Genomic DNA, 18,085 nt, shown 5'->3' on the forward strand with positions numbered 1-18,085 from the left:
TTGACTGACAAGCTGAGTAACCGACTCGAGCAGTTCACCGAGGTCCTACACCAGCGGCCACCTCTGCAACAGAGTCCTGTGAATTTTAACAGCACTGTGATGCTTGGCTTTTCTCTCCAGGATACCTGGACCAAACCCAGTAAGCAGGTTATAATCTTGCTTCATAGCTGTTTCATGTAATTATACATTCTGAAAGAGGTCATGTCTACTTCTAGGTGCAGCTCGCAGCAGTTCTGTTGTACCCAGTCTGTGTGCATGATTTAAAACTTTTGTTGTAAAGCAGTGTTTTGCGTGTTTTCCTCATATAATTGTGCATCTTTGTCTATATGAGTGCAGTGTGTGTTGCTTTTTAGGAGTTTTAAGAGGTTGCTGACCGGGACTTTTTAGCCGGAGCCTTAAAACCCAGCGCCAGTCCAGAGGAAGGAGCGGAAATGCACTCTGGGAAGTGAACCGATCGAGATCAACAAAACACAAAGTTGGTCTTTGTGCATGTGGCTGCTAGCACAGCGAGGGGGCCTGAGTACATTGACATCACAGAGCTGAGATCAAACACTCTAAAAACCAGAAGTGATAAAGAACCGCGAGCGAAAGATAAAACCTTTAACACGAGCTAAATGCCAGACTTCCTCTGTGGCATTTGGAAATGGGATATTTTTGATTTCTCTTTTCATTCTTCAAATGAATCCAAAATTAACTTAAAAAAAACACACAAAACAATTTAAAGTATTAACAAAAATAATATTTTATGTGTTTATTCTTTTTTGCACACACCCTCTTTCACCAAAACCTGTCAGATTGACAGGTTGTTGTTAATTCTGTATTTCAGTAAGTGCTTTTCTTATGTTTAAAACACGCATAAGCCAGCCGGTGGATAAGATCTACTGGCTGGAACTGAAACAAGCACTTTTCTCTTCCTCCGTGTTCCCTTCAGTACCTGGAAACACCCACAATTTGCGAGAAAGAAACTTCTCTCAAGTTTTCTCAGCAGCTGAATTTGAGATGATGTTGAAATGTTAATGCCTGCATTCCTCAGGCTATCTGGAAGCTGAAGGGACTGATATTAAAATAATGTGGCCACTCAGCCACATGTTCACAACCATATGTGCGCAAGAACTGAAAACATGTGTAATGTAATACAATGTAAACCCAGGAGCAGATTTAACTTGGGGTTAGCAGGATTTACACACTACAAGGTTGCTGAGTCATTCAAGCTGAATGTTTTTTAAGCACAAAAGTCTCTAATAAAGTCAGAGAATGACACAATATATACTTTTGTACATTTTTAATACTTTTTAAGAATTTTTGGGAATTAAGATTATGCCATGCGCATTCCTGGCCAGCCAGGTCCACTTATAAAAATGTAAAAAACAAAACAAAACCAAGAGCTAGGAATGCAGAATAAAATATAAAAATATCTGTTACACATGCACACATACAATATTTACAGTCATATCAACATATTCACTCTATGGCGAATATAAAAGCTTGAGGGGCAGATGCATGTTCTGCATACAGAAGCTGTTGTGGCAATTACTGTGCATTGACTTGCATGGCTGTTAAATTGTACATTAAAAAGAGGAGAATAGCAAGCATGTTTTCAGTATTATTTACAACATTATATACAAAAATATGTAATATCCATGTTAAGTGTGTATATTAACACTATAACCAGACAGAATATTTGGAGACCCCAACCAGACGTATCAGAAAACCGAAACGAATAATAATTTCTGTGCCAGTGATGAATGACTCTCAAAGTATTGTGTCTTTATGTAAACTCTACGATTCTCTGATGTTAATTCAAAATTGTATCATTATTTAAAATTCCTTTCTGTACATGTTAAACTGACAATATGACTTCAGCATTGTGATAAACTGATACATTTATGCCATGAGGAACCCACTTTGCATATTTGAAGGACTCTGTATTTAAGATTTGTAGACAGTATGTGTAATAACATATATATGTTTTGGATTTTCTTTTGTCATTTTATACTTCATTATCTTATATTATGTTAATATGGCCAATTTGTTCCTCCATAGACACACCTAGGACTGACTAAATTGAAACAGTGTTTTACCTTCCTTTTTTCTATATAGATGTGATGCGTGCGCTTTTTAAATTAGTCAGCAAACACAGCTGATTTTAGTCTTTTTAAAATGTCATGAAGCTGCTGGAAAGGTAATAAATCTGATGCTTTAAACACAGCTTTGAAAGCTAAAAGCAGCTTGTCGTGGTATCATGTCTATGGTCAGCTCAAGATGTTCAGGGAAAGATATGAGACAGAAGACATCATTTGCCAAACATCCTTTGCTACATTATTACTGGACAGTGATTCAGTCATGGCCAAAGATAGAAGCAAAGCCTTGAGTTACACTTTTAGTGACAGTATCAGTAACACTGATGTGCTCACTGTAGGAATGTACATAATTATAGGTTGTAAATTGATAATGAGTAGGTTTGCTGGATTTGAAGTGGATGAAGCTGGATTTGAGGGTACTTTGTCTTTTGAGTGGTTTTCAGATGACTGCAAACACTCTGAAGGCTTTTCCTCCTGTGGGGTTTGTTAGGCTGGAAGAGGAAAAGCAAAAAGGACACGTTACATGAAAAGCATGGACCTTTAAAACAAAACATCTCTCTACATGCCAATCAAATACGCACAATAAAATTCCACGCTTGCATGAGATGTTACCTTTCTGAGGTGATGCCATTCTGATAGCTGCCGCTATAATGCCTCTTCTTGTCCACTGGCATCACATCAAGGTAACCTCCTGACTCATTCTTGATCACTCCAGCGTGAATGGCCGCTCTGCAGATACTCGACTTCTGGATGGGCCAAGACAATGAGTCGTTAGGCAGAAAAGCACCTCTAACCTATCAGCATTATACTGTGGCACTCTGTGTGTTCACATTATCAAATGCAGCTGCTTGTGTTGTTAAAAACTGAGCAGAGGTTTGAATTGCAACAGTAATTAAGGCTGCATTAACTTCAGGCCTTACAGATGCAATGCATTTGATATCTGAGTGTGAAGTCTTCTGGTTTATCTTATAAGTTAAGTAACAAATTATTATTGTTACCCAAAGTGAGGACAATAATGCAAAAACTTACATCTGAGTAGTATTTTGTCCCAATAACTCGTGCTTGGCTCTCACGCAAACAGTTCCTAGGACAATACAACCTGGGAAAAGCCAGAGCTAAGGTAAGGTCAAAGAGCCCGTTGTTTCCAGACAAAACTTGACTAATCAGCTCAAATTTAAACCAGTTTTTGAAAAGAAAAGAAAAGAGGAAGAAAACTATAAATGATAAAGTACGCACCAGTTGTTAAGACAGAAATTCAAAGATGCACAAAAATGTATGTATACAGACAGTAGTGACACCACTTTTACCTTTGGTGGTCATAAAGGTCATAGCTGTAATCAACACACGTTACCTGGGACAGTGTCGTACAGGTTTCTTGAAAGGACAGAAAAGCGCCACAGTGGTATCACATCTTACTGCCTTGACTGGGAAAAAAAAACAGCTGATGAAGCACAGCAAAACAAATATGCTGCAGTATTTCTGTGGCTATGAGAAATGAACTTCTTACCAGGCACAGACTCAACTTTAAAAGAATTTGCACTTCTGTTTTTCCTGTAAAGTTGACAAAAATGGCAGTAAGCCTGATGTATTATAGCCATCCATCACAATTAAACAGCCAAAGTATGAAGCTTAATAAATAGACATAAATACAGAGGCCGAGTCATACCCAATGGATTGAATACCATTCTTGTATGACTTGGTGAAATGTTGTTTTCTGCCCAGTCTGGTCACATCGATCCATCCTCCATCATTGTCAATAACACCAAAGTGTAGCGCAGCTCCACACACACTGGATTGCTGGATCAATCACGCAAAGATTGGTTTATACAAAATAATAATAAATGAAAGAATACATCGAGTGCTGTTACTTGTGAGTTTTTACCATATCATAGTATCCAGTCCCAACTACTTTTCCAGGCCTTTCAAGGCAACCGGGTGGGCACTCATATCTATGGACAGAAACCACAGTAAAGTGAAGATCATAGTGGTACTGAAGCCAAGTCTGTTTCTACTAATCATCTGTGTTAATGATAATAAGTTCATCTATACACATCATCTTCTACCTGTTACAGGTTGTTCCCTTGCACTGATCCCTCAGCTTGGTCTCACAGTCCACCTGTTGGCCTTAAGTACACAAACTCGTCAGTATTAATATTGTATTCATATCTGTTACTCAGGGAGCTATAGTAATAGGAGTTCATCCTTACACATCTGCTCTGTGCTGACAACCATGTCTCTTTCCAGGTTGTCACTGGGCGAGGTGCTTGGTGCCTGGGCCCTGGGTCGGGGCTCTCCGTCTCTTACTGGTTCGGGTTCAATGTAATTGGTCTCCTCAATCTCAGGAGCCGGATGCCTGTCAACACCTCCGTCTGAAAACACAGTCCGTTGCAGTTATTCAATTTTTAGGAGCTGAATAAATTTTTCTGTGCACTTTTCTGATTGTATTAGTAGTAGTAGGATGTCCTAGGATGCTAAAGGCGTGTGCTGCTGAACTTGGGGAGCCGCTACAACGAGTCTTCAATCTCAGTCTGCGACTGGGGAGAGTGCCCGCCCTATAGAAGACATCTTCCCAAAAGGAACCGGCCCGATGAGCTGAATGACTTCCAACCGGTGGCACTGACGTCGCATCTTATGAAGATTCTAGAGCGGCTCTTCCTCAACCTCCTCCGACCACAGGTACAACATGCCCAGGACAGGAAAAGGCACGGTCAGGATCCTGTTTCTTGACTTTTCCAGTGCCTTTAATACCATCCGGCCCTGTATGCTTCAGGAGAAACTGAACAGGATGGAGGTGGACCCCTGCCTGGTCGCTTGGATCTCCGACTACCTCACCGACAGACCACAGTACGTCAGGCTGAAGGACATCACGTCTGACACAGTGGTCAGCAGCACAGGAGCACCACAGGGAACTGTGCTGTCCCCTCTTCTCTTCACCCTGTACACCTCTGACTTCTGCTACAACTCTGAATTATGCCACATTCAGAAGTTTGCAGATGACACGGCCATCATGGGGTGTATCTGGGATGATCAGGAAGAGGAGTACAGAAGTCTGGTGAGGAACTTTGTCGCATGGAGTCACACAAACCACCTGCAACTCAACACCTCAAAGACTAAGGAACTGGTTGTGGACTTCGGGAGGTCTAGAGCAGGTCCACTGCCGGTTCAGATAGAGGGGGAGGAGGTGGAGGTGGTCAACAAGTACAAGTACCTCGGGCTGTGGGTGGACAATAAACTGGACTGGTCATGCAACACAGAGCACCTGTATAAAAAAGCCCAAAGCCGACTGTACTTCCTCAGGAGGCTGAGGTCTTTTAACATCTGCAGGAAGCTCCTGAGGATGTTTTACCAGTCGGTGGTTGCTGGAGTACTTTTCTATGCTGTGGTGTGCTGGGGGAGCAGCACAGCAAAGAAGGACTCATCCAGGCTGGAGAAACTGATCAGGAGGGCTAGCTCTGTGGTCGGCATGAAGCTGGACACTCTGGTGACAGTGGCAGAGAAAAGGACATTAAAGAAACTGATGGACATTATGGACAATGCCGGGCATCCTCTGCACACGGCCATTAACAACCAGAAGAGTCTGTTCAGTGACAGGTTGCTTCTCCCAAAGACAAGAACTAACAGACTTAAAAACTCCTTTGTCCCACACGCCATCAGACTGTTTAACTCCTCTCTGGAGGGGAGAGGGAGGGGAAACAGGAGGACAAAGGAGGGGGGAACAACTAAGCTGTAGTGCCTCTTCACTGTGCAATACTTTTTGTTCACATCCAACGGTGCAATAGACTCACAATACTTGAAATGTGCAATTCCCTTGTATTCTTATTCCCATTTATTCTATTTATCCCTTTTGTATGCTCTATATTTATATATGTGTGTATATATGGTATATTTCTGCTCACATTCTGTAACTTCTGTCGGTGCTGTGCTATTGGAAACCGAATTTCCCGGAGGAACCCACCCGAGGGATTAATAAAGTTTTATCTAATCTCTAATCTACCTATCTAGTTCTTCTTGATTTAACTGTGCAAACATACATTGGCTCAGTATAAATGGTCAAAATCATGGGAAACCTCCACAGTGATATAAATGACTAAAATACAATAAAGATAATAATAAACATGTGAATAACACATGAGTTATGTACAAAAAGAAATAGGCAATAACCCACGTTTATAGCAGAGGTTGTCCCTGCATCCCCCACCATAGCTCGCTGGACAAGCAGAGCAGGGAGTCCCATATTTGTATGGAGCATGACCCCACCAGTTGCCTCTGGAAAAACAAACAAACAAGAAAACAAACAAAAGAAATGATAATACTGTTTTTTTTTATCACAGTTGTAACCTGCCAGGAAGTGCAGAACCTTTTGTTGTATATTTCTTAGCTTTTCTTCCATGTAAAGAAATTAAAATATGTACGCAGTAGGAACAAAAATCTAATAAAGTAACTGCATGCCTTCTGGCCTTTGTAAATTTCTGTTATTGCTTAATCATTTTTGTGATTGCTGATGACAGACCTGTGTCGTGAGCGACTCACTCATTACAAATGATGATGTTTACCTCTGACTCCTCTCTTCTTTCACTGAAGCAGCATGGAAACATTTTCTAATGTGTTCATGTCCTGGGTGAAAACTTACGGCGGGGAGTAGTTGCAGACCAGATAGACTGCTTTGGCCCAGATCATTCCCCACACATTCATGTTGTAACACACGTTGATGGCACAGCCAATGCGATTACTGGTCGCCCACACCAACTAAACAAAAAACAAAACACACACACAAAAACAGACGATGTGAACAGAGTTGTATCATGTAACAGAAAAGGCAGTGGTAATTATGGGTTGTAGTACGCATTCACAGTTATATAATGTCATATTTTACTCAGTTTTGTGAGTAGTTATCAATAAATATTCATTTTAAAGCAAATAAACAACCTAGTTGCACAAATTTTCTTGGTTAAATTTAGCTCATTCCTCAAATTGTAATTGCAATTAAATAGAAGAACTTTTGATATCCCAGATATTTATATACCAGTAAATATGATTTTGTTAAATAAAAGAAACATATGATCACTAGTGACTGTATAACTTCTAAGACAATTACCTGAGTATAATGAGTACAAACAGGTCCCGAACACCTGAATGGACAGTGTGGGTTGCACTCCTGGGCGTAGGGATAGCTATAATACCTCACCTCATCATACCAGGCCTGGACATGGTAGGTTGGGGGCCGGTCCCTGATGTGATAGAAAAAGTGTTAAAAGTATAATAGATGGATGAAGCTACTGTCACATCATCCACTCCTGAAGTCCATTCTGAACTTGAGATGAAAGATTTCTTGGTTTGACATTGGGGGTCTGACTGAAACCACCTGATTGGCTTAAAGCTGGTCAATCCCAAGTCATTAGCTAACGAACATCCTCCTGTCTTAAATAAAATTTACAGAGGTTTACAAACAGATTTCAATTTTTACTCATTATGACACAAAATAAATGACTGAATAAACTGAGTAGGAAATTGTTTACAGATGTCAAGACAGAACTGACTCTACTTTACCACTTTTTAGCACTGGAGGGTTAAGATGTGAGCTGTTAAACTGCATTTAAAAGTGTACATTTAACTTTAAATACACTGTATTGGAGACAAAGATGCGTTAGCTCAGAGCTGTCAAACATGTGACACAGAAAGGACAGAATATTTTAATTGCTACACTTCCCTGCACGCACCTGCCCCAGTGTGCTCCGAGGTTTTGGCCTATTTGTGTCAGCATGTGACTCGGTCCATGTTCCCATCTGCAGGTGTGAGCCCAGTGCTCTGCACTTCTCTCCAACTCGTAATCCCATACCTGAGGAGCACACGCATTTTTCACCACAAAGATTTCAAGAAACACACACAAAGATTTCAAGAAACACACACACACACACACACACACACACACACACACACACACACACACACAGACAGGTTGTTGGATAAAAACGTTACTGCATTTGAAAAAAATGTACTTAGAAGTTTTCCTTTTAAAGTTAGGGCCGCTAATATTTTATTGCTATTAAGATTTGAAAGAAATAACGTAATATGTGTTTCATCTGACCACAGAGGTTTTCCATTTCCTGCAGCCTAATTTACATGGATTTACATTTTGGGGGGGATTTGATTTGTTCTGGGTTTATAGTCTCCTGTTAGTGGTTTGATTTTAAAGTCTCTGTATTTATGACTTTTTGTTATTTCATGCCTTTCGCCCCTTGTTTTGTTGATGACATGTTTCTAAGTTCCCTTTTGTGTTCCCTTCTCTTCCTCCAGTCTTGTCTCTGTGTCCGTCTTTAGTGTTTGTCAAGTTTGCACGTTTAATTCTGTCTCAGAGTTAATTGTATTTCCTGTTTTATTTTGATAGTCTCTTGTCTGCCTTCCCCTCTCTTGTTAGTCCTGATTTGTTTCTGCTGTGTTTCCCACCCGTTTCGTCTCGACTTTTATTGTCCTGATTCTACTCTTGCATTCTGGCTGTATGTTTCCCTGATTCATGTTTTCTAGTTATCTGTGTCCCTGGTCCTGCTCTGCAGTCAGGAATACTATGTAGCTTTGCACGTAAGAGCAGTAAAGCTGCTTTTTTTAATTCATTCCTGCCTTCCAAGTCTTGCATTTGGGTGGACACACTGCTTGCCACACAGCAGTTTCATGACATAATTAGTTACACAATGTTCTCCAGCAGTTTTCTTAAGTACCACTTACATTTTCCAGCCTTTTCTTGACCTGTCCCACTTTTTGGAGATATGTTGCTGTTATCAAATTAAAAATGATCAAATACTTCTTTCTTCGGTTCAACCATTTGATATGTTTTCTATGCTCAATTGTGAATAAAATATGGCTTTATGACATTTGTAAATCATTGCATTTAATGATTTACACTTTCCAAAAGGGCCCATTTTTTGAGATTTGAGGCTGCCATAAAAAAAAAGATCTAAAATTAACCACACAAACTTCATGTGAAGTGTTATTTCATTTCACCTCAAACATTGACCTGGTCTTTACTTGAAAGCACTGTGGCTGTATGCATGCCTCTTGCAAATTTGACACCATATGGTCAAAACGAGGCCTATACACTCTCTAACACACACAGACACACACATGAGAGACCACCACATCAACTGACAGCTTTGTGCTACTATTCAGTGCAGTTGTTTCAGCTTGTTTCCAGTAAGTTCTGGCCTCATAAAACAATCTGAGAGTTAGAAAAAGCAAAGACCCCCCCAAAAAAGAAAGTAACTAACAAACACAGGAGCACAGAGACTTTTTGTTTTAAGGACTGATGCCATCTTTTCCAGAGAAGCTTAAGAAAATCAGCTGAAAATACCTGAAACTTACTCCCATACCTCTTATTTTAAAGAGAGCAGACTGGGGGCTGCGCAATTTTAATGTCGCGGCAAAGTTAATTTACTGTTGACTCTGTTGGGGAGGGAGAAGAATAGGTGCAGTGTGCAGTCTGCTGGCATACTGTTTAGTTGCATTAGAGCTATCGCGCGTCAAAACTAATAGGATAATGTTTAAGTGTTGAGTTGTAACTGCTTTGACCACCATAATACGTTCCATATGTTTAGACTAAGGCTAACACACTGTTGCACACTGTAGTGCTAGTTGTTGTTCATGCCTGAGTGGAAAAGTGATATTTGGACTGGAGATTTTTGGCCACAGTCCAGCTTTGGCTGATAGATATACAACATAGAGAATTCTTTAATATTACCTGTGTGGCATCGTTTTCAAAGTTTTCTTAACATGATGCTGTAAATGTTAGAATTCTCATGTATTTTCAGTTCAAATTAAGTATTCATACAATATTAAAACTCCATGTTGAGAGCATGTTGCAGTAATGTGTGATAAGACATGATATGGAATAATGCACAAAAGTCGTTAGCCACCTCGTTTTGTTTTTTTAACTAGAAAATGAGAGATAGATGCAGCACCATCTATCCACCCAGCCAACCAGCAGAGAAGCCCACACTTCCCTAACCTGGCCACCTCCTGCAGATATAATGGGGGTGGAGGGGTGGGAAACCTAATCGTTTGCAAGCCAGCTGACAAATATAATCTCTCCATGTCCTGAGTAGGCCCCGGGGATAAACCCAGTGATTTATTGAAATGTGCAAAAACAAATAAAAATACAATATATAAGGCAAGAATCTTCATTTGACTGGCTTTTCAGAATTTTACAAACTTGAAAAATAAATATTAGGTTTGCCCTTTTATTCTTTAACACAGCTTCAAAGCTCTTCTTGTAATTCCTTCAAATAGTTTTTGGAATAGTTTACTAGGCTTGAAGGAGGTTATAAAGCTCTTCTTTGAAGGTTGTCTACCTTTTGTTCCGTCAAAATGATCCCACAATGCTTCATTTAGTTTAATTTGATGATTTAAGAGAGAGCAACATATGGTGTGCTCAGATACTGTTGTATCTTGATCTCAAACTTGTACATGCTTTAATGTTTCCCTTCATACTCTTTGCACTATTTGAACTATCCTTCTGTCCCCATTAAGGAGCTTTTCTCTTGTTTATCACTTCTTGTAAGGAGGACCAATATTGTTGAGTTTTGTAGATGAAACTTCTTTGTTCCATACACGTGTGTGGAACAGCACAGGCACGCAGCTCTGATAGACAAGCTTTATACTGCAAGGATTTTAGAAAAATAGAGCATTGTTTCAGTGAGGTGTAAGGGTTCCACGACTTTTTTCATCTGTACCATTAATGTAACAGCAGAATGCAGTCTGCACGTATTTGGCTGCCAGTGCCACATTGTTGTCTTCTCACAGCCACAGTGCACAGATGGAAATAAGGTACTTAGATCATTTAAACCTAAAAAATAAATACTTTTATTTAATGGTTAACAAACACATAACACTGAATCAGACAAGCTGTAGGAGGTCTGGGAAATTTTGACTATCAGGCACTTCTGCCCTGCATTGATCTTAGACATCAACAACGCACAAATCTCAACCTTTTCTGTTTTCTGCTGCAGAGAGTAATGGTCTGTGTCGCTTCATTATTCTCCCCATTTGTTATTTTCCCCCCTTGATTATCCAGCAGAGGAGAAGATAGACTGCTGGCCTTTGGAGAAAGGTCACCGTAAAAATGAGCAGTCTTCTTTTGCATTCCAAAGAGCATTAAGCTTCTCAGCTACAGCCCCATTTCCAGACATTGGCCAGCACCACCTCTGCAACAGAGTGCAAGTGCAAGATCTGCATTCTTACAGCAGTACATTTGGGAGAAAGAATACTGCTGCAGAGAATATTACTGAAGAAGAAAACAAAAATAGATCCTTTTCTATTTAAAGGTATGCGTAGCAGTATGCTTGTTATACAACCTACTATATAAAGTCTCTTTGATTGGGGGAACGTTTAGGAAGTTTCAAAAAAGCACCAAAATCCTGCAGTTGAAAAACTAAATACTTGGCTTTCATCAGTCCTCTTTCTTACAACGACATCACCACAAGTAACAATATCCACTGCTAAAGAAACATTGGATTAGTCCACGTAAAACATTCACTGTATCGCCAAAAGTTTCCTTTCACTCATCACATTCACTGAATTCAGATATTCCAGTCACTCTCTAAGTGGTAGGCCAACTAAAAGACACAGAGCAGGTCCAGTGGATGTTGAGGCACAGTGTGCAGGGGTCACCAACGTTCTGCAGTCAATCGCCACAGGCCTCCAAACTTAACGTGGCCTTCAGATTAACTCACCAACAGTGCACGGAGAGCTTCATGGAATGGGTCACCATGACCAAGTAGCAGCGTCCAAGCCTGACATGACCAAGCACAATACAAAGTGTTTGATGCAGTGATGTAAAGCATGTCGCTACTGGACTGTAGAGCAGTGGAAGCTTGTTCTCTGGAGTGGCAAAACATGCTCTTCCATTTGGCAATTTGATGGATGAGTCTCAGTTTGGCGGTTGCTAGGAGACAATACTTGGCTAAGCGAGCTGAGTCAAGTGGAGAGTTTGGTGGACAGGGATTATGGTGTGGGGTTGTTTTTCATAAGGTGGGCTCACCTCCTTGAAGAAACTCTTAATGCTTCAGCGTACCAAGACGTTTTGCTCCTAGCTTCATGGGAACAGCTTGGGGATGACCCTGTCCTGTTCCAACATGACTGCACACCAGTGCACAAAACAAGGTCCATAAAGACATGGAGGAGTGGGCTTGGTGTGGAAGAACCTGACTGGCCTGCACAGAATTTTGACCTCAACACCTTTGAGATGAAGCCTTCCAAGAAGATTTGAAGCATTTATAGCTGCAAAGGGTGGGCCGACATGATATTAAACCCTAACCTTAACCCTTCGAAAGCGTGTGAAGACGGATGAGTAAATACTTTTGGCAAAATAGTGTACACTGGCACCACCGTGCACTATGAGATATGCGAAGGCTCAAATAAAAACTAATACTGGCTTGGGATTGCGTGAGGTGCGATGAAAGAAAGAGGAGGTGATGAGTTTGTGAGACAGAGTGGAGGATGCTAAAGAAAAGCCTGAGAGAGAACTTGTGAGGCTGACGATCAAGTGAGTAGGACTGAGAAAAAGACTCAGCAAGAGGAGAAATGGAGGGATAGAGCAAGGAGAGGCTCAGTAGGAAGAGGAGGGAGGGAGGGCAGGATAGTTGAGGTAGAGGGCAGGAAAACACTGCGGGGGTGAGAGCTGGACCTGGGCCAGGGTCAGCAAGGGCGGGCAAACAGGAGACAGGAGGTGGAGCAAGCCAGACGGTGGCTTTGGCCTGCAAAGCTCGTTTTCTCTCTTTCATTCCCTAATCTGATGTCTTTAGCTGGCAGAGTCAGGAAAGTGCCTTTTTATGAAAAACACTTTAGTGTAACTAGAAAGAATAGCTGGAAAGAGACCTTGCTTCTAATCTATTCTATAAAGATGCATCATTTATATGGTGTGCTATTTGTAAATACAGACTATATGTAACTTAAGCAAGCTTGCTTAGTGATGTCCATCCACAGACTAACTGTACAGGTGCATCACACATACCCACATACCTGCAAATCTGTACAAGAATATCACTCAACAAAACTGATGCACAGAATTCTAGAAGTGGATGTTAGTAAAAGTAATCCATATCATTTGTCAGAGACTTATGGGAAAGACAAAGAAAACTTATAGACTATGAAGACCAAAAACACTTCGACTCGGTATCACGGCAAAACGTATAATAGACATGCCAATCCACTGTGTCCATTTCACACTTTGCTTCTTCAAAATGTGAAATATACATGCATGCAGAAATTGCATTACCAGCAGGGAGAGATAAAATATTTAAAGCCACAAAGTTGGTACTGAGTAACAAATGTATGAGTCCTTACTATAAAGCTGGGAGGCTAACATATATTATATACATATAAATGTAAATGATGATTATTTTCGTGTTGGCTTGAAATAAAATATCTCCCCCTGCTGTTACTGCAACTTCTGCATTCATTTCATGTTTTGGAGAGCCAAAGCATGAAATCTACATGGTGGACTGGTGCGTCTATTACATGCCATCATATCAGGTTGAACAGTTATGTTGTACAGTTAAGTGATTAAAACTAGCTGAAAGCTGACCTTTCAGACAAGTAGGAAGCTATCTGAAAGGTCAACAAAGCCTTAATACTTAACAGATAGAGATAATCACCACTACAGCCCTCTGCATTTAATCATTAGGTGTTATTAATCTCTGCCTCTCTTCCACAGAGGGTCTTCGTCCTGTCTTCTCTCAACCGGTCGCAGCAGATGGCTGCGCCTCCTGAGCCTGGTTCTGCTGGAGGTTTCTTCCTGTTAAACAGGAGTTTTTCCTTCCCACTGTCGCCAAAGTGCTTGCTCATAGGGGCTCATTGTTAGGGTTTTTTCTGTATGCATTATTGCAGGGTCTACCTTACAATAAAAAGAGCCTTGAGGCAACTGTTGTTGGGATTTAAATAAAATTGAACTGAACCACTGCACTTATCAAGAAGGTAAGAAATAAATCTACATAGACTATCAAGCTATAAACGTAAGCTATAGAGCTATGGAGTTTTTAGCTTCAGAAAAGCAACAATGAAAAGTTTAATTGCAGTCTACCTTAATGTCCTGTCATACATCACACAGCATATTGACACATTTACAAATCCAAAACGTAACCACATTTCTTTCATTAGCGATTACTGTAAGGAGGGACAGCATGCTTGTTATCAGTACTAAATTTAATCACGACCCCATATTCATGATAGAGTTCTAACTTCAAAGTGTAATTAATATTAGTACTATTTATCCTTTTAAGCAGTAGAAAGAACTGTTAAATATTCCACAGTGCACTTGGCCTACAGATAGCTGTGTGCTCGGTGCTCACCATGTACTCCATGTTGGAAGCAGGAGGGTAGACCTGACCCCGCAGTTTGTTGTGCAGGTCCAGGATGAGGTGCATGTCTCCCTCGCTGATGGCCCTCCTCCCTCTAGGCTTGGCCCTCCACCACTCCTCATCTTTGTTTGTATACTTGTTCAGGATGGACTCGAGCCGGGTGGAGTTGGTGAGGGCCAGGGCCTGGATGGTCGTGTTCAGGCAAAGGAACAAGATCGCTACTCTCAGCAAGCCAGGGAAAACAATAGACCTCCTCATGATGGGGAAAACACTGATGCTGCGAGGAATACTGCAGGACAGACAGTGCAGGTTATTAGCCTGCCTCAGACTGTGAGAGCAAAGCCTGAGGGCTCAATCAAAATGTTTGTTTTAGCTCTTATATCACAGCTCCTATTAATAACATTCCTTTACTTATTAATGGGATTGCCATTACTAAAAAGCTACAGTACTACTGCATGTGCTAATATACCCAAAAGAAAAAAATATTAACTGTTTATTTAGATAACATATTTTAACATAAGAAGAGAAGTACTAAAGAATAATAAACACATATTCTCTAGGTATTCTCTGCCATGGGAATATAAATAAAGTGTTTTTTTTTAAATAGCTAAGTGTAGTGCCAGTGTACCTCTAAATTGCGCCAACCTTTCTCCCAGGTGTAATATTCCTAGAGTTAAGCCGTCTGTCGTTCACTGGATAATGACAGTTTTCCAATCCAAGGAGCCTTTAAATCCATCCATCACACGGACTGAGCGCAAGCAGTCCGGTCTACAGCTCTGCAACATCCACTCAGGACAGAGAGCTCACAAGTGTGTTCAGCTACCTGTTGGATACCGTTAGCAGCGGGCTGCACCGGACTGCTGCGCATTTTGCGCTTATATGCCAAATTTGCTCTTAGCAACGTGCAACGCAACGGACCACGCCTCTGCGCACCCACTCGCTCACACTCACACAGACCCTCACTTGCACATCCACACGCCGGCAGGGGCGTGCTGGAACTCCAGGAACGATCTATTTGAGGAGGCACCTGATCGTATCAGCAGTGACGTGAAGGTGACACGAAGGACGTTAGGAGAACGGCCCACTCACATGTTATGCACATTTTGAAACTGTATCGATGAAAAACAATAATTATCATGTGGTAAAAGTGTGCTGTGAGGCATTTAAGGATTTTCAGTCATGGCTTCCTATATAAGAAGATACCGACCATCCTTTGTATCTGTGTCCAGCAAAGAAAAACAGATGCTGATCATGTGCACTCTGCATAAACTTTGAATTGAGCGGTGTTTGAGCGGGAGGCTTCACTGCTATGTTTAAGAACAGCATTCATCTGCCTGAACACACACACTAGAACAGCTGTGAACGTTTGTGCGCTGCGTATGTGTGCGCGCGCTTCCTTTAAGCAGACATTCTCTGTTCCCGATGTTCATCATTTGATAAATTATTATAATTTTTAAAATGTGGCAATAATGAGGCAACAAAGGCCACGCCTCCTTCGTTGATAGACGGGTAAAATGATGCTAATTATTTAGGCATTTAGCTTGAAATATGGTACCCGCACTGCAACTAGAAGACCCAGGATCCACTATTTTTGTATCTCTTTTTTTATATTACGTGCTACATGATATGCTGCAACACATGTCGATGCAACATGAGGACTGTAGTTGGTTTATTTAAAATTGCCCACATGCCAGGCCAAGGTAAATAGGATCTAATGACTTTTCTGTTTATTGGCCATCATTCTCACAAGTCTACATCTGAAGTTGTTACCATAAAATGATTCATTTCTTATTATACAAACACTATATATCGTGTAAACGGGGCTTTGACTTCAGTTAAATCCAGCCAAAAATAAACATGACATCACTACAAAGGTTTTTATCAACAAGTGTACAGTTTAAGTTTCGCTGAGATTTCAGGCATTTTGTTATCCTCTGCTTGTATCTGCTGCCCCCTCCTGGATATAGCGGAGCGTTTAAGACCTGAAAAAGATCCAGAGATCTCGAACAGCTGACTTATTTTAACAGTGATAATAATTTTTGCACATCAGGTCATCTCACATATAAAACACGCACATTAAGCTCATAGCTCTTGTGCACATATATCTATTTAATACTTATATTTTTTGTCCCCATTTATTTATTCATGTTATTTGTATTTATCTATTTGTACATCTGTGTGTGGACAGCAGAAAAAGAATTAGCTTGTACAGAGAAATGCTTTTCTTTGTACACATGACAATAAACGCTTTGAATCTTGAATTTTGAAAAGCCTCTGTTACAGTATGTAGTGACTTATTGAGAACTTCAAGTTTCTTGCCATTAGGCAATGGCAGTATAAACAAACTCCTTATATGGTTCTTGTGAAGTAACTCTCCAAGCAGCTCTCTTTGGCCCTATACTAAAGATTCAGAGAACGAGAGAACATTGATGCAACCTGAATTTACAAGATTTTGGATGATACATTTTTTGTAATTTTGCCTCTACACCAGTTACTGTTGTGGGTTTTAAATCAAATAATCAACATGTGATTGAAGTGCAGATTTTCAGCTTTACTTTGAGGGATTTGGCAAAAGTATTGCATTGACTGTTTCAGTAGTTGATCCATTTTTAAACACAGCCCCACATTTTGAGCTGCTCAAAAGTAATTGAACAAACTAATATGACTGTAAATATTAGGATTCTTTTAAACACTTTGATGGAAATCCTTTGCAGTTAATGACCGCCTGAAATCTAGAACGCATGGGCAGCACTACTTGCTTTGTTTCCTTACTGCTAAGCCTTTCTGCATCCAGTTGCTTTGCTTTGGGTCATTATCTGATAGTAGAAAAAACTATCATAGATAAATTGTTACTTCGTACACCTCACTAATGACAACAAGTTTTACTTTTTGTATATAAATAGTATACATAATGAATTAACACACTGAAATGTTGATTTATTTTTTTTTGTAGTTTTGCTGCTGTGGTTCAGTCTTAATGGATGCAAGCTCAACTACATGCGAGCTAAGAACTGCACATCCTGTTATTGAGATTTACACTATGTCGAACTTCCAGTAAATTTTACTTCCAGTAAAGCCACACTAAAAGCAAACCATCCCTTTGTTAGACCCCCCCCCCCCCCCCCCCTCCAAAAAAAAAAAAAAAAAAGGTTTTCTACAAAATGTGCAGCCATTTAATTTGTTTATTCTTTTTGGTGATGGTCTGTGGGATCTGCTGGATAGCCATGTGAGTGAGGACAGTCACAGTGGAAGTACAGAGATACATGATACATCCTTTAATTCCTTGGACAGAGGATCCACTCCAGGACAACTAATGGCTTTTAAAGACCATATACCCGCACCTCTTCCAACTTGCAGTGCAGTTTCTATGCACTCCAGCCTCTTCAGTTTCATGCAAGAGGATTTTCTCTGAGCCAGGAGACATGACCTACAAGAAGAGAAACAGACACGGCCCTCGATGTTGGCACAGTGGAACAACTTCTCTTCTTAAATAAAAAACAAACAGGATAACCTTAAATGCATAATGGTTTATGTCATAAGTTCATAAGAACTTCTTACCTGTTTATAATCAGTTCTACCCCCAGGTCAAAAACATATGGAAATTTGGCCAATATATTATTTATAAACATGTAACTGGACAGTTTGACACAGGTATGAGTA

At 40.4% G+C, this 18,085-nt stretch overlaps 1 protein-coding gene across 2 annotated transcripts; it reads right to left on the reverse strand.

Annotated features, from left to right (window-relative positions):
- Positions 1-1,286: 1,286 nt before the first annotated feature.
- On the reverse strand, positions 1,287-15,361 carry LOC101465227 (cysteine-rich secretory protein LCCL domain-containing 1-like). Of its 2 annotated transcripts, none has more exons than XM_076876942.1 (15): positions 15,071-15,361; positions 14,417-14,714; positions 7,799-7,917; positions 7,177-7,309; positions 6,712-6,827; positions 6,247-6,347; positions 4,289-4,450; positions 4,145-4,205; positions 3,964-4,030; positions 3,748-3,878; positions 3,589-3,632; positions 3,433-3,505; positions 3,111-3,180; positions 2,694-2,827; positions 1,287-2,572 (listed from the first exon to the last, which is right to left on the reverse strand). In XM_076876942.1, the coding sequence occupies exons 2-15, from the start codon at positions 14,681-14,683 to the stop codon at positions 2,521-2,523; spliced, it is 1,530 nt and encodes a 509-aa protein (XP_076733057.1). In that variant the 5' UTR covers positions 14,684-14,714; positions 15,071-15,361; the 3' UTR covers positions 1,287-2,520. The 2 variants fall into 2 exon arrangements, with proteins under 2 accessions (XP_076733057.1, XP_004565147.2); XM_004565090.3 differs by having other exon boundaries at positions 15,054-15,361.
- Positions 15,362-18,085: the final 2,724 nt, after the last annotated feature.

This window comes from Maylandia zebra, linkage group LG18, assembly GCF_041146795.1.
Source record: "Maylandia zebra isolate NMK-2024a linkage group LG18, Mzebra_GT3a, whole genome shotgun sequence".
NCBI lineage: Eukaryota > Metazoa > Chordata > Actinopteri > Cichliformes > Cichlidae > Maylandia > Maylandia zebra.